General features: G+C 37.7%; 2 protein-coding genes across 3 annotated transcripts in view; both read right to left on the bottom strand.

The window, feature by feature from the left end:
- Positions 1–25,503, bottom strand: part of Nell1 (neural EGFL like 1) — an 801,023-nt gene that overhangs the window by 244,221 nt on the left and 531,299 nt on the right. The gene's annotated exons all lie outside the window — the stretch shown is intronic.
- Positions 15,367–17,133, bottom strand: LOC107158369 (isocitrate dehydrogenase [NAD] subunit gamma, mitochondrial-like). The gene has a single exon (XM_015504859.2). It carries the CDS (start codon positions 16,978–16,980, stop codon positions 15,811–15,813), a length of 1,170 nt encoding a protein of 389 aa, XP_015360345.2. The 5' UTR covers positions 16,981–17,133; the 3' UTR covers positions 15,367–15,810.

Below are 25,503 nucleotides of genomic sequence, written 5' to 3'. Positions count from 1 at the left end.
GCAAAAATGTTCAACATCTCTAGTAATTAGAGAAATGTAGATCAAAACACTCTAAGATTTCATCTCACTTCAGTCAGAATGGCAGCTTTAAGAATACAAACAACAATAAGTATTAGTGAGGTTGTAGAGGAAAAGGCACACTCATACATTGCTGGTGGGACTGCAAATTGGTACAACCAATATGAAAAGCAGTATAGAGATACCTTAGAAAACTTGGAATGGAACCACCATTTGAGTGAGCTATCCCACTCCTCTCTCTATACTCAAGCACTTAAAATCAGCATACTGTAGTAATACAGCCACATCAATGTTCATCACAGCTCAATTCATAATAGCTAAACTGCAGAACCAACCCAGATGCCCTTCAGTAGATGAATGCATAAAGAAACTATGATATATACATATGTGTGTGTGTGTATATATACACACACACACATACACACACACAATGGAATATTACTCAGCATTAAAAGAGAATAAAATTATGACTTTGCAGGTAAATGGGTGGAGTTGGAGAATATCCTGTTAAGCAAAGTAAGCCAATCCTCAAAACAAAACCAAATGTTTTATCTGATAAGTGGATGCTGATCCATAATGCAAGGGGCATGGGAAAAATGGAGGAACTTTGATTGGACAAAGGAAAAATGGAGGAACTATGATTGGGCAAAGGGAAGGGAAGGAAAGGAGGGGAAGAATGGGGGCATCCAGGCAGGAAAGATGGTGGAATGAGATGGACATCATTACCTTAGGCTCATGTATGACTGTAAATATGGTGCAATGCTACATTGTGTACAGCCAGAGAAATGAAAAGTTGTGCTGTAATAGTGTACAGGAAATAAAAAATGCATTCTGCTGTCATACATACCTAATTAAAATAAACTTTAAAAATTAATAGTAGAATAGGATGAGAGAGAATAGGAGTGTAGAATACACAATGTAAGCTAGGAAGAAAATGTGTGTCCTAAATCAGCACAGAAATACAGGTTGTAGACTTCTATCATTAAGAAAGTTAATTGTATTTTCAGGCAAGAAAAACTAATTTGTCCAAGATCACATAACCAGTTGATTCACCCTAAGATCTAGAACTCAAGTTTTCCAAAGACCTTACTGTCATACCACTTCTGGGTCACACATGGGTAAAGAGAATGGATTTGGGGGTCAAAAGGACTGGGGTTTAAACTTCAGCTCTGTCTCTTGAACAAGACATTTCACCAATTTACCTAAACTTTTCTTATCTAAAATATGAAGATAATAATCACAGGATATACACTAAGACATCTAGAAAAATAAAAGGAAATGATATATTGAAGGCATTTAGAGAATGTATCGGATATTGCAAATACATGCTAAGTGGTATGGTAGCTTTTTATTTATTATTGATCTCAACAGAATTCCAAACATCTATGCTATAACAATGGACAGCAGGTTCTAGCCTAACAATTAACATCAAGTGAGCATCTGCTTTAACCTGAATGATGGTGTCTGTTCCAAAATCCACATTAAAATTTAATCTCCAATGTAATGGTATTAAGAGGTGTGGCATATGGGAGGTGATTAAGTTATAAGGACTCTTCTCATAAATGGAATTAGCACCCTTAAAAAAGGGATAGGGTTAAAGGAAATGCTTTTTGCCCTTCTAGCTTGTGAGTACAAGGCTACCATCCCTTCCAGATAATGCAGCAACAAGATGCCAATTTGAAAGCAGAGATTGGGTCCTCATTAGACATCAAAAATGCTGATGCCTTGATTGTGACATGCTAGCCTCCAAAACTATAAGAAATACATTTTGTTCTTTGCCAGTATAAGGTATTTTATTATGATCACACAAAAGTGTTAAGACAGCATCAATTATATGCAAAATTGTATAATAGCTTAGAGATCAGCTATACATAAACTAGGCAAATGGGAATTTTTCATTCCAGTGGCTCTGGTTTTCTTTTGGGGGGAATTGTTTTTTTTTTTTTAATTTTTGTTTGTTTGCTTTAATAGAACTGGCTTCTGAAATTTTGCAATTAAAAAAGAATCGATACTGCTTAGTGACCTAAACCAGTTAGAGATCAAGCAAAGCTGGAGGTCATAATAGCAGATGAAATTTAGCTTTTTCAAACACTGAATTGACCTGGATATTAGTTCATCTTTGAGAAAAACTGACTTTTCACAATGCTCTCCAAATTTGTTGGAAGAATGAATGCTTCAGTTTCTTACACAGTATAGAAAATCATAGCAACCAGGAAAAAGGTATACATCTTACAAGAAGAACATCTTTCTGACATTTACCCAGCTTTCCACATAGCAGCAATTTGCAAGATATCTTAAGGTATACATTCCATTCACACACACATGCCCCCTTATTTTCTGTTATGCTCTGGCAGCATAATATTTTCCCTTAGAATCTAAGCAACTTGAGGAAAAGGCCCATGTCTTATGTAGTTCTTTCTTTTTTTCTTTCACAGCAACTAACAGTGTTTCACTCTAGAAAGGAACTTTTAAATGTCAACATGTGAATTAATAAGTCCCAGAGTTTTAAGGTTCAGATGAGGCATGACTTACTCTAGGGAGGTTTCTATGATTTCCTTTCCCTTCTCTGTCCTCTCAAAGCATCCTGCTTATACCTCTGTTACAGTACTTATAACTCTGTTATTAATTGCATAATTATTGTTGGTTCCTTCAGTCCTGTGTTCTCTGTGGGAGAAAGCACTCGATTCTCAAAGCTGCATCTTCAGTGCCCACACAGTCTGCAGCTTATCCTTAGGTACTAAGGTGAGTATCTTGACATATTTCACAGAAGGAAATAATTACCTTATATGTCTGTCTGAAGAGAGCAGACAGAATAACATTGTCATAGAAACTGGTGGTTTCCTAATGAACCCACCTTTCATGCAGAGTCTCTTTCAAATTTAATTGTGGACATGGCCATATCACTTAGTGTGGAATAATGATATCCTAAAGGGTAATATGGGCAGAACCTGGTAAGCATTTTCACATTGGTGATTGGCTTGGGGGGATTTCCCCTTTTGGGGTCCATCCACCATGCAGTAAGAAAATCTGTCCAGCTTAATAATGGCTAAAGCACATGGACTAAAACAGAGATATTCCAGCCAAATGGCACCAACTTCCAGCCATGGGATTGAAGCCACCTTGGGTGCTCCAAGCCCTGAAGAGCTTCTACTTGCCTTTAGCCTCAGGTATGATTCTGACCAATAAGACATGGGACAGAAGAACCATGTAGCTGAGACCTGCCAACCCTCAAATTATGGCAAATAATAGATTACTGTTGTTTTAAGCCATGCTACTTTGGATTGCTTTGATATGCAGCAATAGATAACTGAAACAGGTAAAGAAGAGTGTTAAAATACAAATATCACAGGCTTCAGATCCAACAGCCATCAGATATATACTTGGCCCCTTGCAGGACCTATTAGTATCTCAATTTCTTCACCTATACAGTGAATAATGACACCTACCTATAGAATTGCTGTGAAGGTCAAATAAAATAATGCCATATATAGTAAATATCCCAAAGACGGTGAACTCTCATTCTCAGCATGACTGAGGTAATAGGAAAAATAGGGCGTTGATTTCTGGGAAATGTGATTGATGCAAAACTCATTCAGAGTTGAACCTGAGCCATATAAGTCACTATCTTTCACCCTCCCCTAAGCCACTAGTAGATTCACATGCAAGAAAAGTGTTAGAAAAGGAGTACATGGAAAGTACAGAGTCCTCTTTTTGGACTGAGAGGCCACTATAGTTTCCTGACTGTCCTCCTGAGTCTTATCCCTCCATGATATCACTTCATCCACACAGTAGTCACAGTGATCCGTCCAAATGCATAAACCATTTCCCATCACTCCCAGATTGAACCTTCCTTGTGGCCTGGCACTGCAAAGTGCATAAAGCCCAAAGCCCTTCTATGGGCTACAGGATCCTACCTGATTTTCCCCATCTTCCTTTCTAAGCCCATGTCCCTCCTCTTTCCCTCTGCAACATCTTCTCCAGCCACATCAGTCTTTGTGCTTCCTCCAAACACTTGTAGCTCATCCCCGACTCAGGGGTTGGCCAAAGCAGCCCACTCCCTCGTCCTTCTTACCACCAGTTGCTCTCAGAATAATAATTATGTTTTATTTTGTTTTCCTTCTTACAGCTTAAAATAATATTCAATATTTGTGTTTCTATAAGTTCATTGTCTTTTTTTGTTTGTTTGTTTTTTAACCAGGCAAATGAAATTTACAAGAGGTCAGGGTTTCTGTCTTGTTCATTACCTAAGCTCCTTTGCCCAGAGTAGGAGTTCATAAATTATAGTCCCCAGGCATGTTTCTATATGGCTTTGTGAACAAAGAATGGCTTTCACTTGTTTAAATGTTTGAAAAAATAATTTTAAAACCCAATATTACCTGGCATATACAAATTGTGTGAAACTTAAATTACAGTGTCCATAAATGAAGTCTTGTTAGAACGTAGCTACTTTTATTAGTGTGTACATACTTTATATAATTCCCAATGCTTTAAAGTGCCAGTATTAGCTAGGCAAACTGGCACATGCCTGTAATTCCAGTGACTCAGGATGTTGGGGCAGGAGGATCACAAGTTTGAGGCCAACCACTGCAAAGTAGCAAAGTCCCCAGGAATTTAGAAAAACCTGTTTCAAAGTTTAAAAAAAAAAAAAAAGGACTGGACTGGGGATACAGATCAGTGGCAGAGTGGCCCTGAGTTGAATAGCTGCAACAGAGACCATGTGGTCCATAAAACTTAATATGTGTATTATCTGATCCTTTACCTGCATGTTCAAATTTCTGATGACCTCATCAGTGTCTAATTTATTATAGGTGACCATGTTATATGGGTTCAAAAATTTTTGTTAGAAATAAAAAATATGGAGCAGTGTGATTTCTGAGCACCCAGACACAGGCAATGTCTGTCTAGGAATACTTTTCCTGGTGAAAAGCCAGATGAGTGCAATCTCTGACTAGGCTCTTGGAAGCCCTCCAGGTTCTTCACTCTCCTCCACATGCACTGGGTTTCTGTGAGGAACAGAATGCAACGTCTGCAGTCTCATCAAGTGTCGTAATTGATCCACACACAGAGGAAAGCTAAATGAACAGGGCTGGAGATGTTGGAAAAATTAAACACAGATTTCTTAATAAAGCTGAAAATAGCTTAATAAAGCTGAAAATAGTCTCCTGGCATCCTAAGGCGTGTTTATTTCTGTTTAAATAGATGACTTCCCATAGACTGTTACCAGCTCAGCGGGGATCCTGGGAGAGAAGTACTTTCCTCCTCCTGTGCATTTTAAGCTCTTTTCCGCTGAAATCCCAATGGAAACTGTAAAAAGCATCTGCCAATCTGGATAAAAACTATAACCACGGTCAAGTAATTCTAATACCTTCAGCTATCCACATCTGGAGTGCTCTAAACAGATAGGAAAGAACCTCATGGAAGATGATGGAGAGCTTGACATCCTTTCAGAGAAAGGTGCCTTCCTGGGAAAAGAAGAGGAAAGTATCAGGTGGAAGAGTGATAGGGTCATTCTCATTAGAAATGCTGCTGATGATGATGATTTCCTTGGGCCCAGGAGCATGGTGAACACTTGGCTATTCCCCAGTGGCTCCTAGGGGTTAAGATTGCAAGCATCCTGCTACCATCACAGAAAAATGGTAACTCAACTATCACAGATCTTTGGAGGAAAGTGGCCAGTCAGCAGCTTCTTGGGGGCGGGCAATCAGCAGGAGATTAGGCCACCAACACTGGAGTAAAAAGGGATGACTGAGGAGGGTGGTGGATAAGATTTCCAGAAAGACTGAGAGGTCAAAACTATACCAGAGCGGGGAGCTGAGCAGGAAGAAAGAGAGGATGAGATCTATTCCACTCTCGAGGAGACATCAGAGAAGAGGTGAAGGGCATAAGAAGTATGCTCAGAGATGGTTCACAGAGCGATGAATGTGCTCACAGAGAAGCTGACATTGAGAAAGAGAGACATGAAATTGAAAAGAAAGGCTTCAAAGAGGCAAAAATTATGCTGAGAAGCAGCTTAAGGAAAATAATAAATTTGCTTAAGCACAAGAATCAGAGCCAACTACAATGAGGTATCTAATGAGGTTAATTAATCAAGGTAAAGGGTTCATCATTGAAAAAAAAAAAAACAGGAAACTCAGACATTCACTTTAAATCTTGAAAAATTTCACCTAATGGATAAACTTGAGTAGGTAAAATTAGTTCAACAATAATGATAGGGTATAAAATATGAAAGAATGGAGGGAAAAAAGGAAAAGCTTTGAATATCACATAATGGGCAGACAATGGTAGCCTCTCAGCCATCAGTGACTAGGTATTCAACCAGAGACTTCCTTCTTCTCTCTCCCCCTGCCTGCTCCTCTGCCTCTGTTTATTTTCCTAAAGAGTTTTAAGGTTTAGATGAGGCATGACTTTACTCTGGAGAAGCTTCTATGATTTCCTTTCCCTTCTCTGTCCTATCACAACATCCTGCTTATACCTCTATTACAGTACTTATCACTCTGTTATTAGCTGCATAATTGTTGTTGGTTCCTTCAGCCCTGTGTGCTCTGTGGGAGAAAGCACTCAGTCCTCAAAGCTGCATCCTCAGTGCCCACACAGTCTATAGCTAAAACCAAGTATAGTGCTCAAAGGAGAATGAACTACCCCAGGTATAAGTGAATGGGTGAAAGAAATAATGGATGAGGTCACTGTGTAAACAGGATCTTGCTCTTGGCAAGAATAAGGCTGGAATCAAAATAACTTAATTCTATCATAACTTAAATACCTTGCCAAGGATCAATCATACCTGGAGAAATCTTACCCTGGAGAAAACAGGTTATTTATAAATCAGATTTTCCAACATCTTCTTTGAAAGCTTTGGCATACAGTTGATTTCTGAGTACACTGTACACCTTTTCAGAGAAATCACATCTTTCATAAATTTGAAAGATCAAAACTACATGAAATACCACAGATGTGTTCTAGCCACAGCCTTAAGTACTTGAGTATAACTTCTTTTGTAAATTATTTTGCATGTCTTTCCACAGTATTATCTACATGTCCAGAAATATTGACTTCTTACTTTGCTACTACAGATTTCTGGAAAATAACTTCAAAAATTTCTTTCTTTGCTTTCTCACTAAATGTTGCTTTTTAGAGATAATATAGATGCAAAAGTGGAAAACAAAACCAAATATAAGTAAAATGATTCCCTCTAAAACAGAAACAGGATCTATAGAAAGAAAAAGTGTGGGCAAAGTTGAGTTCCCCCTTGGGGAACACATCAAATAGATAGCTATCTTTGAATAGTATTTTATTTACATATTCATAGCTGTATTAAATACATTATTAACATACTGAAACAAATAACGTATTTGGAAATACGAGTTTTCCTTTGAATATAAGATTATTACATAATTTTACTTAATATGTTAAGAATTTTGATCCCATAGTCTTTCCCAAAGAGTGAGAGCCACTTTTCAAATTCTCTAAAATTTCCAAGTCCATCATCCCATTTCTAAGTCTATCCTCCCATTTGTTTAAGTTGTTTTAAATAAAAAATTTTTTGGTTTCATGTTTTATGCCTTTTCTTTCTTTTTGGGGGGGGGGGTGGAATACCAAGGATTGAACTCAGGGGCACTTGACCACTGACCAAATCCTCAGCTCTATTTTATATTTTATTTAGAGACAGGGTCTCACTGAGTTGCTTAGCACCTCACTTTTGCTGAGGCTGGCTTTGAATTCGCCATCCTCCTGCCTCAGCCTCCAGAGCCAGTAGGATTACAGGCATGTGCAACTGCACCTAGCCTTGAAGTCTTTTTTATTTTTATTTTTATTTTTTGCTACTAGATAGAGCTTGAGCCCAGGGGGGCTTAACCTCTGAATCACATCCTAATCCCTTTTTGTTTTGACACCGGCTCTCACTAAGTTGCTTAGGGTCCCACTAAGTTGCTGAGCCTGGACTCAAATCTGCAATCCTCCTATCTCAGCCTCCTAAATCACTGTGATTACAGGCGTCTGCCACTATGCCTGATTGATGTTTCTTTTCTTTTTTTCTTTCTTTTTTTTCTTTTTTTGGTGTGGCAGGGAATTGAACTCAGGGACACTCAACCACTAAACCACATCCCCATCCCTTTTTTGTATTTTCTTAAGAAATGGGCGTCTGACTGAGTTGCTTAGTGCCTCACTGATGCTGAGGCTGGCTTTGAACATGAGATCCTCCTGCCTCAGCCTTCAGAGCCACTAGGATTACAGGCCTGCGCCACCACCCGTGGCTGGCTTAATGTTTCTTAAAATGAAGTTACAAGAGTCCCAACTGAACTTCTTTCCTTATTTGTCTAATAGTTTTGTACTTGTGATCTCTACAATATAACCTAAACTAAACTTTATCTTAGTACTTGTATTTTTTCCAATTTTTCTGAGATATAATTAACAATTTCAAATTTAATATATTTAGGTGTAAACTTAGTGGTTTGGCATACATATATAATGTGAACTAATCATCACAATCAAATTAATTACACAATGGCATTTAATATTGCAATTGTGAGGCCATATTCCTACAAATAACTACTGATTCATTGTTGAAGAATTTTTGCCTCTTTTCAAAATTTATTCTGAAGATAATTTCCATGAAAATATTAAGCTAGCACAACCAATGTCACTTTTTTAATCCCCTAAATATTTTCTTGTTAAAAATCACAGAACTGAGAAAACACAGGTAATATGAGGACATTTATAAGGACTTGAATTTAAGACATGTGTATGCATGTGTGTGCACATGCAGTACTGGGAATTAAACCCAGAGGCACTCTATCAATGTGCTAATCCTCAGCCCTTTTTTATTAATTTTGAGACATGGTCTTGAACTTGTGATCCTCCTGTCTTGGTCTCCTGATCAGCTAGAAAACTGCCTTTTCTCTTTAGAATGGAAAAAAAAAAATCATCAATTTTGCATTTTGATAAACATAAAATTTTCTCTTTTGTGGCAATATTCATCCATTTACATCTATTTTGTAGAAACTAAATTTGGCATTAACTATAGCAAACCAGATGCTTATGCTGATCAGGACCTAGACTCAAGTCTTCATCAGAAGACTATGTTTTTACTCAGCCTGTGTTGATTTTTAAGCATTTACTAAATTGATAATAAGACATTCATGGTTTTTAAATTGCTTTTGTGAAGTTGAGTCATTTTTTCCCACTTTAAATATGTCTCCTTTTTCTTTTCCTTGCATTTCTTGGAACAATCACAAATGCAATAGATTTAGCTTTCCATATCACTGTAAGCAAATTCATCATGATGTGAAGAACACTCTGCCACTTTGAGTTCCGATGTTATGCAAGTTGTCAGGGAAACTCCAAGGACCAAATGCTTCCCTTCAAAAAATTTCTAGCTCTATAATCAGTTTCCTGCAGATATTGTACATATTCCCAACTGAGCCTTGTAATACTGTCAGTGTCTTGCAACCTCCGTAATGATCCAGACGTGTATACATATCTTCAAAACCCTTCTCTTATTTACAAAACTCAATATTTCTTTGCATGTACTCCATATCATTATTTAAGCATTTTGTTTGTTTGTTTCAAAAGCACATCACTTTGTTCTAAGTTTCTTTTTGTCTATCGTTACTCCAAAAGAATAATTTGACTATTTAACTTTACCATTTTGGAAATGTCATCTCTTTTCAATATTTGGTGTTGATTCTAGACATGATACCCTTTCATTCTGGGCTATCTATTTGGAAAGTAGCTGTGGTAGTCAAGGTTATACCCAGTGGCTTTGGCTGGATTTTAAAACTGGTTCCCTACTTACTATCTGATTGACATTGAATAAGTCACTGAACTTGTCTTTCTTTAGTTTCTTACCAAAATAATAAGTTAATGTGAGGATAAACTTGTTCATATATATACAAACTATTTAAAACCGCACTTGGCATAAAGTAAGTGTTTAAAATGTCAGTAATTTATCTGTATGTTACATCAGAAGAGAGTTGTGAAATGGTGAAAAGAGAACATCATCTGGAATCAGAAGGCTTGGATCTTTACTCTGGCTCAATCTGTAGTCAGAAGGCTTGGATCCTCATCTTTGCTTGGCTAGTTGTGAAATTGGAACAATTTGCTTTACCTTCCAGACTATAGTTTCTGCAAAACTGAACTCTCTTGACATTTCTTTAATTCTACGTGTCTATGAGATTATTTTCACAAGGAAACATTGATCTATGCATGAAACCAGGCCCATTTACCCATAGAAGTAGGAATTTACAGTGCATAAATGCGCATAACCATTAAAACACTTTGTTCTAGATAATCCTCATCTGTCCTTACCTACTGTTAGTTGTGAGACCTCGAGAAAATTTCTTAATATCTCTGTCCCTTAATTTTCCTTTATGAGGATTGTAATAATAATCCTCTAATAGAACCACTATGAGAATCAAATAAACTAGTAATTGCAAAACATGTAGGACATGCATGACACATGATAAATAATAATAAATATAATTACCATAATAAATCCACTTTGGAATGTGTTTAATTATGAAGTTACACCTACTATGCAAGAACTATGCTGGGTAATACAAGGTCCAAAACATTGGTTAAATATGTTTCCTACCCTCAAGTAGCATATAACATATTGAGGCAAAAGTCAAATAGGTGAAAAAAATTAGTACAAGACAAAATATAAAATGAAGGAGGTCAAATTTGAAGTCAGTTATATAACTCTTTAAATAGTCCTGGAGACAATATAAACCCAGAAGAAATGTGATGGAATAAAAGGCATCAACACAGGGAACATTATGTGGCATAACTGACAGTGAAACTAGATAAATGAAAGGGGGAGAAGTCAAAGATAGTAGTTTTCTTTGCTTAAGCAAGGCCCATGTGGCAGGTGCTTTGGACACAGCATTAAATATAGTTTCATAATAATAGATTATGATTCCAAAATGGCCATAACAATAATACTTTCAATTCCTTAGGACTCTTTGCAAAGTGGTCTCGTCATTATCCCGTCAAGAGGGGACATTTATTCTCCCTATTCTTATATCTGTTCTGCCTCTGTTGCCTGCTTTGAGCAATGACCTGTGGTAGAAATGGTATTAAAAGCTTCCAAGACTAGGCTTTAAGAGATCCACAGCCCTGGTCTCTGCTCCTTGGACACTAGGTGCTACAGGCTGGGGTTGTGGCTCAGAGGTAGAGAGCTCGCCTAGCACATGCGAGGCCCTGGGTTCGATCCTAAGCACCACATAAAAATAAATAAATAAAATAAAAGTATTGTGTCCAACTACAATTGAAAAGTAAAATATTTTAAAAAAAGAAAAAGAAACTAGGTGCTACACTAGGAAGAAACAAAACAAATGCATTAGCCAGCCATGTGGAGAAGAATGGAGGCTCTTGACTGATAGCCATCATTAAGCCATCCTGAGACTCCTGCTAATAATAACCACCTGATTAAACTACATGGTAAATAATCACTGTTCTAAACCACTGTGTTCTGAGGAGGTTTGTTATGCAGCAATAGATAACCAAAGCAATGTTATTTAATTTTCTATAAGAATTCCATGAAGGTAGACATTTACCTTTTATCTGAAACAGGAACAAACCAGGGATCAGTGCTTTAAGCAACCTATCCAGTGTTACAAAGGCTCCTGTAACACAGCTGAGATGAACGTCAGGTATGGAACTTGAGCAATTGAGTGATTTGTAAGGTCATTAGCCAAATAGAGCCTCAGTGAAGAATTAATTCAGAGAAAAGTGAGACAACTTGTTGTTGCTATTCTTTAGAACACTAGGACCATAAACAACTCAGAGTAAACTGATAAAGGATAAGATGAAATTACCCAATGAATGTAGTACAGAAGAAATCTTTTCAGGAAACAGAGACAGCCTGCCAACCACCTGTTTTACTGCCTCAAGGGTTCAGTATTATTTAGAGAGGAGAATTTTGTAAAGAAAGGTTGACAGACTAAAGTCAGTCCCCCAGTCCTGTGAACATAAGCCTGCCCTTCCTTTCTTTCTTTACTCCCTTCCTTCCTTTCATATTTAGAGTGAGCATGAAAAAGAGCCTGTCTCTGCCCTAGGTTCAGAGACTCCAGCGATCAATGACTCTATCACTCTTATTGCTCAGGAATGTACTGTACAGTATTGTGTGTGCTCAGTTGACTTTCTCTAAAGGACAAAGGAAGCCCTGAATGAGGGTTTTTAAGTAGGGAAGTGACTTGAGTCTGTTGCTTTTCAGAGAGATCATGCTGGGTGCATTGTAGAAAATAGACTGAAGGAAACTCAATGGCAAGCATGACCCAAGTTAGAGGTCTATACTTGCAGCAAGAAAAATTGGGAAGTTTCCAGTGATGAGAAAGGTTAATGAGAAAGGAGGCATTGGGGAAAGAGGAACTACTGGTTTCAAGAAATAAAAAGGAGAGAGGGTAAGAGCACTTATAATGATTTGATTCCCTAGTTGAAAGTTGATTACAAACCAACAATCTATGATGCAATAATGTAATTCAACCAGTTTTCTTCAGGAGTAACATTAGAATGGTAGGTAATGGATAAAAATAGAATGCTTCATATATGGATAATATTTGATATGTTCATTTTACTAAAATGCTGTTTAGTTCACATGTATATTTTTGTCTCACTGCCATTTCCATGCCTGACCTCAACGATGGTGGTCAGTTATGATGGTTATACCATAGTACAACTATGTCCTATCCTAGCGCTCCAGATACACTTAAAACTAAGTAAAGGGTGGAGTTCCATCTTTAAAAATAAAACAACACATCTTGGCAATGGAACCTGGACATTTATCAAACATGGTAGGGTAAGTTCTCACTTGGAAATATAAAGGGCAGCCAAATATCAACTGTTACAGAAATAAGAAAATTTTAACAAACTGTTTTAACTGTTTTCTGAAAGAGACTTCCTCTACTGCCAGACATCTTGAGTTGCCTCCTGCTCTGGAAGCAACTTCGTCATTGGCGATCGTGGCTTCCACTTTGGGAAGAGAACCACCTGTTTCTATACTTGGTTGCATTTTGCTTTTAATGTCTTCTACAGAATTAGGTCCTTTTCGTGTTTCATAACTTTTTTTTTTAATGTTTGTGTGAATGGCTTTGAGTTTTTTGTACTCTGATTTGATTTCTGTGCATTTTTGGTGGGAGTATCTCATGTAGATTTCTTCAACAGAGATGGGTCTTCAATTTCCCTCTTCATCAAAATTACTCCACCACCACCACCACCTTCTTCATCTGTAGTAAGTTTTATTTTTTTCTGTAGAAACTTGCTACCATTTACAGGGTTAGATTGCTTTCCAGATATGCACAAGAGTTTTATATTCCTCCTCCTCTTCACCTTCTCTCTCTGCAGCTTCCTGAGGACTACTCAGTGTTGTTTGTCATTAATAGGCACAGGCTGTGAACTACACTTCAACCGTAAGACCACATGAGTCCAAGGGAAGCCTTAGCTGTACAAACCTTGTCCAAGTTACCAATGTTACTTGGATTGGATGCCTTCATAATCCATTGCCCCTGCTTTGACAATGTGTAATTCATCCTCTGTACCCGCCCTTTAACTGACATTCTTAAAGATAACTGGTGCTCATTTTCATCATGATCCACCTTAAAGTGATATTTTTTGTTTTTTGTTTTTTTTTTTTGTTGACCTTTAGTTCAGAACTGAAAGAGTTCTGGGGTCTCAGTGGAATCATGGCAATGTCCACATACACTGAATCTTCCATGGTGTGATGACATGCACTTAGGTAGGAGAAAAGGTGGACAGAGACAAACAACTTTGAATTCAAAGAATAGATGTACAGGAAGAAATCACATCAGGGACAAATACGGTAATGGTAAGAAAAAAAGAAAAAGAAAAACACAAGCACTTATCACAATGTTATAAGCTTAAGGTGCATTTTCTCACTCCATCTTCCCAACAACCCTATGGCATAGGTACAGTTATTTTCTCACTTTACAAATAAAAGTGAGGCAGTATCAACCATAGCATTCATTTCCTGATTATTTCAACAAACATATATTATTTTTTACATTGCATGTACAGTAATTATATTAGAGATGACAGGGGACAAGTAAAAACATACATGATATTACCCTTGGGATATTCATAGCTAAGAGGGAAAATCTAACAATGGCGATAGAAAGTGCCATTGTTGTGTACCAGGTGTCATCACAGCTGTCTTGAGAGGATTCTGGAGATGGCCATTCTTCATAGAGGAAAACTTGGGCTCAAATGGCCCATGAACTCCTATTGCTAAGTGGAAGCTGACAGCTGGGTCACTGCCTGCAGTTGGGCTGGTTGTGCCATGAATCATTTCTCCTAGTAATGAGAAAAGGGGGTACAAATTGGGTGGGGTGATTAAGGTTTAGGGATTAGGGCAGGGTGGGGTTCATACTAAAATCCACTTGTTAAAGAACTACTCACAAAGGTCTAGAGCTGCCCAGAGGTGGGTGCAACAGGAAGGCAGTAGCATCCATCCTGGCAAGGGATATGTTTAATTGTGCAATACATGCAATTACCATGGTTATTTTCCAATTGACTCTTCCCTGCTTGCCTTATTCTTCAAGAAAGGCTTCTAGATGGGGTTGAAGGTAATTGATTTCTCCTCAAACTAAATCTCCTCAAACTAACTTTCCATTTTCCAAACTCTGGCCTGACTTTGTATATAATTAGGTTAGGTGAGATCAAGGGCACCCAACTAAACTGGAGCCTCCTGGAGACCACAGAGGCTGAAAAAAAAAGTGTCTTTAACTTGTGCTATGTGAAGTATGGTAAGATCCACAGATTATACAGGATGCAGAATCCACTGCTTTTCTCAATCTTATTTCTATCCTGCTGATAAAACTACTATCAGTTTTCATAATCATTGTGTTTTTACATTTTCCTTGAGTAATAACAATTTCTACGTACTAATAGTATTATTTTGTTTGCATGTCTCCCAACTATGACCTTTAAAATACTGTAACTAAAATATAATTAAATGATGCAAATATTTAGATTAGTTCAGGGCTTTCTTTGATAGCAAGTTTAAAAGTGGACCAAAAGAAACTATGAAGCACTGAGCACAGAGTTTGCAATCCATGGTTTCATTTGTATATCAAGAATTGTGTACTCTGATTGTAGAGATTTGACTTCTACACTCTTGAGCTGAGCTGAAAGAAATTTAAAAATCCCTTTTCCAGGGGAGCTGCAGTTTCCATCAATTTTCATGTGTGCAAAAGAACACAGAGAAAATTTATCACATAAACGTCCTAAACAACACCATGGAAAAGGAGGATATTGAGGAAGTAGTGAAAGCATTCTGCACTAGCTCAGCTTTATGTTACTTTATTTATTATTAAAGTTACAATGTATATTTTGTAGGCAAAGTTTATTGCACTAATTAGCTCATTAATAACCTCTAGAGAAAAAAAAATAGATTCTCTGTAGGCTGGTTTACTGAATTTTAATGACACAGATAAAAGAAAATCAGTGCATTAGGTCCTGGGAAAGCCCTTCGGACTACACAAACAGATCTGATTTATTCATTGTATCATATCATAGAGAGGTGAGAATCACTGATTAAAATAGAAAGAATGTCCACAAATCGTTTACAATGCAATAGGTTTGTCTAATTTAAATAAGAAATGTTTATGGAATTTTAATTTAATGGGGAAAAATCAGTCTTGATACACTTCTCCTGAATTGGAACAGATGGTTTATTCTGTACATTAGCCTTGCTGGCAAGGATTAGGTGTGGAGGGTGAATGGGTAAAGAGGAAGATAGGAAGGACTTTGGGTAATAACAGACTCCAAGGCACTGATCATCTACTTGAAACCTTGAACGTTTTCCATGATGTTGTGAATGATGTCCAACGTGGTACCCTGGCCTCCAATGTCTGGGGTCTGGATATTTTTATTGCCTATGGATTCTAAGACTGCAGTACGAATGCGGGTGGCAAGGGAATGGAGTTTGAGGTAATCCAGCATAATGCAACTTGCCAGCAGCATGGCCATAGGGTTGGCGATATTCTTGTGAGCTAAATTCTTGGCCGTATGCCTTGAAGCTGTCTCAAATATTGCATATAAGCGACCATAGTTGGCTCCAGGTACCAGGCCAGGCCCCCGAACCAACCCTGTGCAGATATTGTTAATAACGTTGCCATAAAGATTGGGCATCACCATGACATCAAACTGTTGGGGTTGAGATACCAGCTGCATTGTAGCATTGTCCACAATCATGCCTTCTAAGACGAGCTGAGGATAGCGGGATGACACCTCACGACAGCACTGGAGGAAGAGTCCATCTCCCAGTTTCATGATGTTGGCCTTGTGCACAGCTGTCACTTTTTTACGCCCCATATTCTGGGCCAGCTGGAAGGCATATTCAGCAATGCGCATAGACCTGGCCTTGGTAATGATCTTCAGACTCTCTATCACTCCTTTCGTACTCTCATGCTCCAGGTTGCTATACTCGCCCTCTGTATTTTCCCGAACAACTAAGATGTCTATGTTCTTGTGCTGGGTCTGCACGTTTGGCAGATTCTTGAAATGAATGACATTGGCATAGAGATCTAGGGTGGTGCAAAGCATACTGTTGCGGGATTTGTAAGAAGGTGGCAGGTTGTGATCGGTTTCGATGTTGCCCTTCAAAGCCACACGGTTTCGACGGATAGCCATGATAGTGTTGTGAACTTCCTCTTCACTAGATGTGGAGTTCACCAGCACTTCCTCAAAGTCCACAGGCACACTCGCATATTTAAACACAGACTTGACGTGCATCATAAGTTCAGGCCCAACGCCATCTCCGGGAATCATGGTCACCGTGTGTCGTCCACCATACAAAGCTGCTGGAGGATCTATGTGATACAAACAGAAGTTCCTAAGAGGGGCCTGAGGTCCAAGTAATATTTCCCAAGAAGGGCCAAAAATTGCAGTTTGTAAAATTGCCTTCACAGAGGAACTGGCTCCCATTAGCATCTTTAGTGCCATGATCATTACATCAAGGTTCACTCAAATTATGTGGAAATATGGGTTCTTCCTCTTGCTCAGCACTGGCTTCTTTTGGTGGAATTCTTGTTTCATAATTCTTGCCTAGGTCACAATTCTCTCAGTAGAATGTGTTTGATAGACATTCTACTGTAGTGAAAATGATAGCTAGACAGCAGAAGATATGATGCATTACATAGTAGAAAATATAAACATTTTTGAGTTGGATAATTAATTAAGCACATTACATATACTAAGTCCTGTACAATATGGTCTAAAAATAGAGACTTATTTTTAGGGCAGTTTAGGGTCACAGCAAAATTGAACAGAAGGTACAGCTATTTACCATACATACTACCCTGCCCTAACATAGGAACAGCCTTCCCTATTGTCAAAATTCTGCACGACAGTGGTATATTTGCTATAACTAATGAATCAATATTGACACATGATTATCAACCAAAGTCCATGGTTTTACACTAGGTCACGTTTGATATTACATATTCTACAAATTTGGACAAATACCTAATGACACATGTCTATCATTATAATATCATACAGAGTATTTTCTTCTCTGGAAAAGAGAAATAAAAGACTTTCTCAGAAAAACACCTGGTTAGACATTCAATTTCTTGGAACTATCCCTAGACTTACTGAATTAGATTTCTGGAGATGGGAATCTAACTTGTTATGTTTTAATAATTGTGATATATACTGAAATTTGAGAGCCACTGGGCTATGAAGTGATACCAACAGGAAATGATGAGCGGCTATGATAGGTTGAAGAAAATGAGAAAAGAGAAGACAACTTCAGGGATATTTAGTAGATAAACAGGACTGGGCTACTGGCCTCTGAAACACTGTACATTATTTTTAATGAATTTAACAGAGTGGATGAATGATGATGCTATCAACAAAAAAGCACAATACTAGAAGTAAAGCCAACAGGGAGGAGGAATGAGATTAAAAAATGGGTTCAATTTCAGAAATTCTGTGTTTGGGAAATCTGTAAGATGTCCACATACTGATGCCTAGTAGGTAGCTTAGTAAATGAGTCCGCAGCTCCAGAGAAAGGATCATGGATGATGATATAGACTCAAGAGCCATTAACACATGAGAGAGAGTTAAACCTTCAGATGTGTATAAAATAGCCTCGAGCAGAGGTTTCTAACTTTTCTTTTGCTGTGACAGATGATGAATGACATTCATAGGAGATATACTCCCAGAAGCATGCTGAATTGTAATGAAAACCAAACACACACGTGTGCATGTGCACGCATACACGCAAACACACAAGTAGTTGGATAAGTAAAGTAAAGCTCCCAAAGTTTTTTATAGGTCATGTTCAAAAAAGTATTTTATTAAGAAATTATTAGTGAGATCTGCTCCCTGATCTCAAAACATGCCATTTTTTGAGTGACAAAATGTGCATACAGCTAATATAAAAAACATATTGAACTATATTTAAAAGGTAAAATTCAGACCCTTACAGCTAATAAAAGAAAAACATCATATACTAATAAAGGCTAGGAAAACATAAATTTATCATCAAAATGTATAACACATAGCCAGGCTTGGTGATACATGCCTATAATCCCAGAGACTTGGGTGGCCGAGGCAGGAGGATCACAAGTTTGAGGCCAGCCTCAGCAACTTAGTGAGACCCTGTCTCAAAAGAAAAGAATAAAAAGGGCTGGGGATTAGCTCACTAGTAAAGCTTTACTGGGTTCAATCCCCAGTACCAAAAAAAAATTAAAAAAAAGAAGTATGACACATAGTATTAACAATTATTCATAGTAATGTAAATAGTATTATTGCACATACCATTTGAATAATCACTTTGTTTTTAATTTGGAAACTTTAATTATAGCCTTACTTCCATTTCTATGCTATAAGGACAAGACACATACACATGTTTTCTTTACCTCTTTTCCTTATTAAATATGTACCTATTGCAAAAATCAAGGTAACAAATGCAGCTATAAATCTACAGCTTACTGACTATAATATTTCAAAATTGCTGTAAGTATTAATGATACATCAATAACCACAGGTCAGGGATATTTTCAGAAAATATAAAATAGGCTATGAATTATGAGCTACTCACTTACAGCTAATTCAAATTCTACCTTGTTGCACCCAAGCCAGCAGACTCTGTTGAAATGCAGATGAGCTGACATCCCTGTGATAATAACTTTGGGGTGAGTCTAACTAATTAAAAAAGTAAATCATTTTCGAGGGATTATAACTTAATGCTTATCAATAAGTGACTAGTTTTGACATGTGTCATGACTGTGACACTGTGATAAGTGACTAGTTTTGACATATGTCATGATGGAGTGTGACACTCAGTGTGTCATCCCACTGAGGTCAAAAAGTACTGGGCTAGGAAGAAGAATGTAGAGAAAGCACAGAAAAGTAACAACGGGGGCTGAGGGTACAGCTCAGCGATGGAGCACTTGCCCAGCATGTTTGGGGGCCCGAGTTCAATCTCCAGAATCACCAAAAAAAAAAAAAAAAAGAAAAGAAATGATAATGATAATGATGACAAAACTAGGGGCAAAAGTGATGATCACACACACACACACACACACACACACACACACACACATACATATCTCCCAGGGGATGACTAGAGAAGAAATGGGTGGGATTGGGTGGGACAAGGGAAGAGAACAGAGAGAAGTATTATACAAACTAACAGAGCTGGAACATTCCAGGAATGAGTGGCCAATGCTGTCAAAATCCTATTGAGAGGGAAAGAAAAAAAATTACCAATAACAGTGGGGATCGCCAAAAACCTGCACAAGGCCATGTAGGTGAGTGGGTGAGAACATGGGCTCCAGAGCCAAGCTTTCTGACATGTATGGTCTCTAGGTTTGTTTTTTTTTTTCCTCCATTCTTTTGGAATCTTTTGGAACTACATTACAGTGGAAGTAGAGAGCAGAAAATAAAAGTAGGTGATTGACAGACATGCAAACAACCATGCACATCTTTCAATGTGAGGAAACAAATATAAAACCACCATGGTCAAAGAGTTTACTTCCCAGGCAGAGTTACATGAAGTAGATCTAGATGAAACATGAAGGGGCAGTGGACACCAAATGGTTCCTGAATGACCCAGATGACATATGCAAGGGCATAGCATGGATTGACTGTGTACTTGGGCTAGGAAGCTTAGCCAAGGGACCCAGGTCCAGTCTCATAGAAGGGTTAGCACCTGACACACATGATGGAAGGGAGAGACTTTCTGAAATACAGGCAAAACTAAAAGGCCTGTGGGGTGCTGTGTACATTTCTGCCTGGTTGAATGGAAGGGTTTATGCAGGAAAATATTGACAGACAAATAGGGAAAGTAAATTGGGGTCATAGAGTGGAGGACCTTGAATGGCAAACTTAGGAATTTATATGATACCCCCACAGGCAGCTGACAGGCATTAATAGTTTCTGAAATAAAAATAAAGGGATTTGAAAGCTATTACTTTATAAATAAAAACATTAACTCAAAAATAGAGTGAGGGAGACAGGCATTTCAAGGCCTGTGACCACCATATAACAAAGCTTTGCCTTAGTGCAAGCAGAAATTTAAAACACACACAGCCCTTTTAAGAAAGCTCTTGAAATCCATTTAAAGCCCTAGAGAAACAACTGATTATGAACATTGTTTTTAATATGTTTTTCTGAAAGAATCAAAAGACAAAGTCTTAGTTTGTGGCATTTCTCTATTGCACAATTATTAACCATTTCTTACCTATTCGACCATCACTGTTTAATAACCACAGAAGAGTTGACAGATGGCAGAGAACCATCAGGGAGCCAAACTTAAAGTAATCTAGAAATGTCCCCCTTGTCTTCCAAAGGAGAACATACTTCATCCCGTACCAAATTTACTGTACAAATCAGGGTTTGAGGAGGAACTACCTGCATCTTTACATGAAGAAAAGCTTCCTGGATATATTTTTCGGCTAATTAAAGAAAATCTTGTTCTGAAAACAGTAGGTGAGGATGGGACTAACATTATGCTCATTACTCACATTTTCCCCCCTTTCTTTCTTTTTCTGTTTTTGTTTGTGGAGCTTTTTCTTTTTTTTTTGGGGGGGGAGGGTCAGGGTTTAAAAGGAGCAGTTTATAATCTAGATATAAAAGTGATATTTAAGAAGCAAGGTGAACCTTTTTTGAAAAGAAGTCAGCTAATGACTCATTTGGAAATAGCGTATCCCTTGCCTTTCCTTCTAACCAAAAGTTAGGGCCAAATGATAACTCCCTTAATCACTTTTCTATCACCTGGAGCATTGACTATGCTAACCTAAATTCTCCATGTCTAGCAAGATAGTGGCCTTCCAATAATTATTCACAGGTGTGATTATTATATTTTCCAACACTTCTGTATTTCAGAGGCTTTCCTTTTAAACAGGATAAGGCAAAAAACCTCTATGTGTTAATAATGAATAGATGTATGAGTGAATGAAGTCCTCTCTGTTAAACCTACTTAGTTTTCAGTTCAACACCCACATACACATTCCCACAACTGCTGTCACCAGCTCACATGATCATACAGGGTACGTTTTCTCAGAAAGTCTCAATTCTCATTAGCCCAAAATACATCATCCCTATACAGTACACACCACATTTGTTAAATCAAAATGACTGAGTTCTTACAGTGAGGTTTTTATAATAACTACAGAATCTAGAAATTAGAGGGGTTTTCAGATGCCAGCTATTTTAGTCAACTGGTTTAGCCCGGGCCAATATTATAAAGGAAGTATCATTGTACAAATCATGCATATCTCCCCGGCCTCCCTACTACCTGCCTGCAAATGCTTTCCCTTCATTCAAGAAGGAAAGTGGCCTTCACAGAGCACTATATCCAGGGCTTCTGTTGAATAACACTTTATCTAATTCTGAAAAATGCAACTATGAGATGGTGACTATAAACAAGGAAGTAAGGTGCCAAGAGAATTGATCTTCCAAATCAACAGAAGAGTCTTTCCCAGGTCTCTTCTTCCTAAGCTTTTGTTCTTTCCCACACATCACTCTGCTTTCCTTCTGTGTTTTATGTGATTTGTGTGCTATAGCCCACCCCTGAGAATGGAAGGAAGAGTAACACATATTCACACATTCACAATCCCATTCTCACACATACACGCTACCATGGTAGACTTTCAGGCCATTAAAAGATAAACTGACAATCATGCATAACTAAAAACATCTACAATTTCCAAATAAAGATGTGTGCTTAGAAACATGCATTTACATCTGCTCCCTTTTGAAATCCCATTTAAGTTATATTTAAAATGGTTTTTCTTTTTTTATTTGTATTGATATTACAAACTTACAAAAGCCATGAAGATCATAGAGGGGACAACAACATTTTGAAAAGCAAAAAACAGGTGAAGAAGCAATGACTTTTCAGATTTGAAAAAGTTGAATCTCAAACACAGTGGGGAAAAACTAAGAAACAATTTGCTTTGCATTACAGAAAGCAAAACTTAGGAATTGGCAACTCCAGACACCTCTGAGAGTAGCAGATAAAGGTGAATGGACAGTCTCTTTAAGAACTAGATATACCCCAGTTCTGCTCAGTCAGATGACCTATATCTCCAGCAATCTAGGAGAAGATGGGAGATTTATTCTCAGCACTGGGAAACTCCAAACACAACTGAGAGCAGGTTCCCTATAGACTACCTGGAAAATAAGTAAAAGTTTATATGACATTCAGAAAGCTGGAAGATGGGCTTGGGCAAGAGTTTTATAAGGTTTTTTCAAAGGAAACCAATGAACTAAAACTAAAATACTTAAAGATACTGAAAACCAGTTGTGTCTCAAGAGAATGACCCAGATCAACTTCCATGATCAATGGTCACATCCCAGTTTGCAGAGATTTTGACTAGTGTTTTATCATCCTGTTCTTCAGTGTGAGCAAAGAGCCAACTTCAAATGTTTGAGGGAAGCTTCTAATATGTGCTCCAACAAGCCAGAACTGTATGTCAAGGAAGAGTATACATAGTATACAAAAACCAGGGTCCCATTCCTGTAGAGGCAAAGGGGATCCTCAGAATCATGGGGATAGAGATTCTCAGGACTATGAACTTAGCAGTGAGTCTAGAAATCAACTCAACTCTGGAGCAGATTTATCCAAGAACATGAAAGGGTTAGAAGACATTTATAGAGTAGATGAGAGGTTGAGGATAAATTATGATAAACCCATAGAAAACTAAGCAATGGGATGAATAAAGGAGCAAAATAGTAGTGACAGCGAGAACAAAGATTTATGCAAGAAAGGAAATCAAGCATAGTATATTCCATGATTCAGTTATTAATATCATGTTCATAGTCTCAATAACATAAATACAGAATATTGATCCAGCAAGAAGATATACAGAGAGGTGAAAGATAGCCAAATTGCCTTCCTATATGGTGAAAGTTAATTTTAAAAAGTGTCACAGTTGAAAATATGATGAAGTAGCAAGAAACATGCTATTTAGAGATAGGGAGAAAAGTACCAAGAGATTCTCTCAAGAGAACTAAAAGTGGTCACCTCTAGGGATGGGAGATGGGTAAGGTTTCCAGGCATTCATCATTTTTTATAAAGGCTTCTAGAACATCTAGCTTTTTAAAACTAAATAGTGAGATGATGATAGTTAGAGACTTGATAGAAATACAAATTATTTTTTTTTTAGTGCTCAAAAGTGGACTTTCCCTTTGATGCAGTAATGCTTAATTGTTAAATGTCAGCAAATAATTTGGATACTAATTCTAACTCTTTCCTTTTTAGATGTTAGACCTTGGGTGAGTTGCTGAATTGCTCTATGCCTCAGCTTCTTCCTATGTAAAGTAGGATAATAACTCCCTCATGGAGTTCTACAAGGATTAGATACAAACAATTTGAACAGTTGCTAGCTCAATGCATCTTTATGGTCATTGTCATTACTGAAAATGCAATATTTGAGAGCATTTGAGATCATTCTAAACAACAAATAAATAAAATTAAAATAATATGCCATTTCATGTTATTTCAACCCAAATTACACACACTGACCCAAAATTATAATTTAACAAATTCTGGGTACTGGGAAGATGGCAGAATAAAGGGGTCACTTCCCTGGTGGATCCATAGCATGAACTAAGAAAAGCACATAGGCAGCTTTTCAACAAGGTGGGTGAATGATCAAGAATTAGAGGGGATATTAATGGAATTTAATGCTGGACCTTCAAAACAAATCAGGGACTCAGGAGATCTTGCATAATAAAGGAGAAGATCCCCAGTCCCACAGCCATGACAACAGCTGGAGGTGCAAACCCGAGCAGTCCCTATGTAAACATAGTAAAGCAATAAAGGAATTAAAGAAACCCCAATTCTTGGGAAGACTTGGGCATGTGGAGTATGGAGAGTTTAGAGATAAGAGACACTGTTCTGAAAAACATTAAGCTTTGCCACGTTGTATCCATGTACAGGAGGGAAACCACCATATCTCTCAGCAGTGTGCATGGATAACAGAAGAAGGAACTATTCTGCAGCCCTGGCACAGGGGCCAATAACTGGGGGAACCAATTACTGGCAGACCCAAGTCTGTCTGGAAAAAAACAAGCCAGACAAACCCATACTATGTGACAGAAAGTGTACCTAAGTGATCAGGAGAAAATCAAGCATGAAGAGAGGTTTACACAGGGGAATACTGGTCGCTAAAACTCACCTGACTTCCCTCACCCACTCCAATCTGGCTGTTTACAGGACTGGCTGGGAGAGAAGTGCCTGATTGGGAATTTGGGAACAAAGCACCCCAAACAAACCAAGATGTTCCAACAATAGAATTCATTGACAACATGGTAAAAGAAATGTCAGAGAAGGAGTTTAGAATGTACACAGTTAAATTGATCCATGGCGTACAGGACAATGTAAGGAGTAAAATCAGAGGTAAATTTCAGGAGGTAAAAGACCTCTTCAATAAAGAGATAGAGATTCTGAAAGAAATCAAGCAGAAATCCTTGAAATGAGGAAATCAATAAACCCAATTAAAAATTCAATGGAAAGCATCACCAACAGACTAAACCACTTGGAAGACAGAACTTCAGGCAATGAAGACAAAATATATAGTCTTGAAAATAAAGTTGACCACACAGAGACGATGGTAAGAAACCATGAATAGAACTTCCAAGAATTATGGGGTAAAAAGATCAAATTTAAGATTTATCAGGATAGATGAAGGAGCAGAGATACAAAACAAAAGAAGGCACCATCTTTTCAATGAAATAATATCATAAAATTTCCCAAACCTAATGAATGAAATGGAAAATCAAATACTATAGGACCCAAAATGTCCAAAGTTACAACAGACCAACACCAAGGTACATTATATTGAAAATGCCTAATACCCAGAGTAAGGATAGAACTTTAAAGACTGTGAGAGAAAAATATCAGATTATGTATACGGGGAAACCAATTCGGATCTTAGCTGATTTCTCAACCCAGACCCTCAAAGATAGGAAGTCCTGGAATAACATATACCAAGCCCTGAAATAAAATGGATGCCA

This window comes from Marmota marmota, unplaced genomic scaffold (genome assembly GCF_001458135.2).
Source record: "Marmota marmota marmota unplaced genomic scaffold, marMar, whole genome shotgun sequence".
NCBI lineage: Eukaryota > Metazoa > Chordata > Mammalia > Rodentia > Sciuridae > Marmota > Marmota marmota.
This window is presented reverse-complemented; position numbering and strand designations above follow the sequence as displayed.

Excerpts from the sequence above, each read along its gene's own strand:
- LOC107158369 (XM_015504859.2), bottom strand. The coding sequence starts at position 16,980 with ATGATCATGGCACTAAAGATGCTAATGGGAGCCAGTTCCTCTGTGAAG.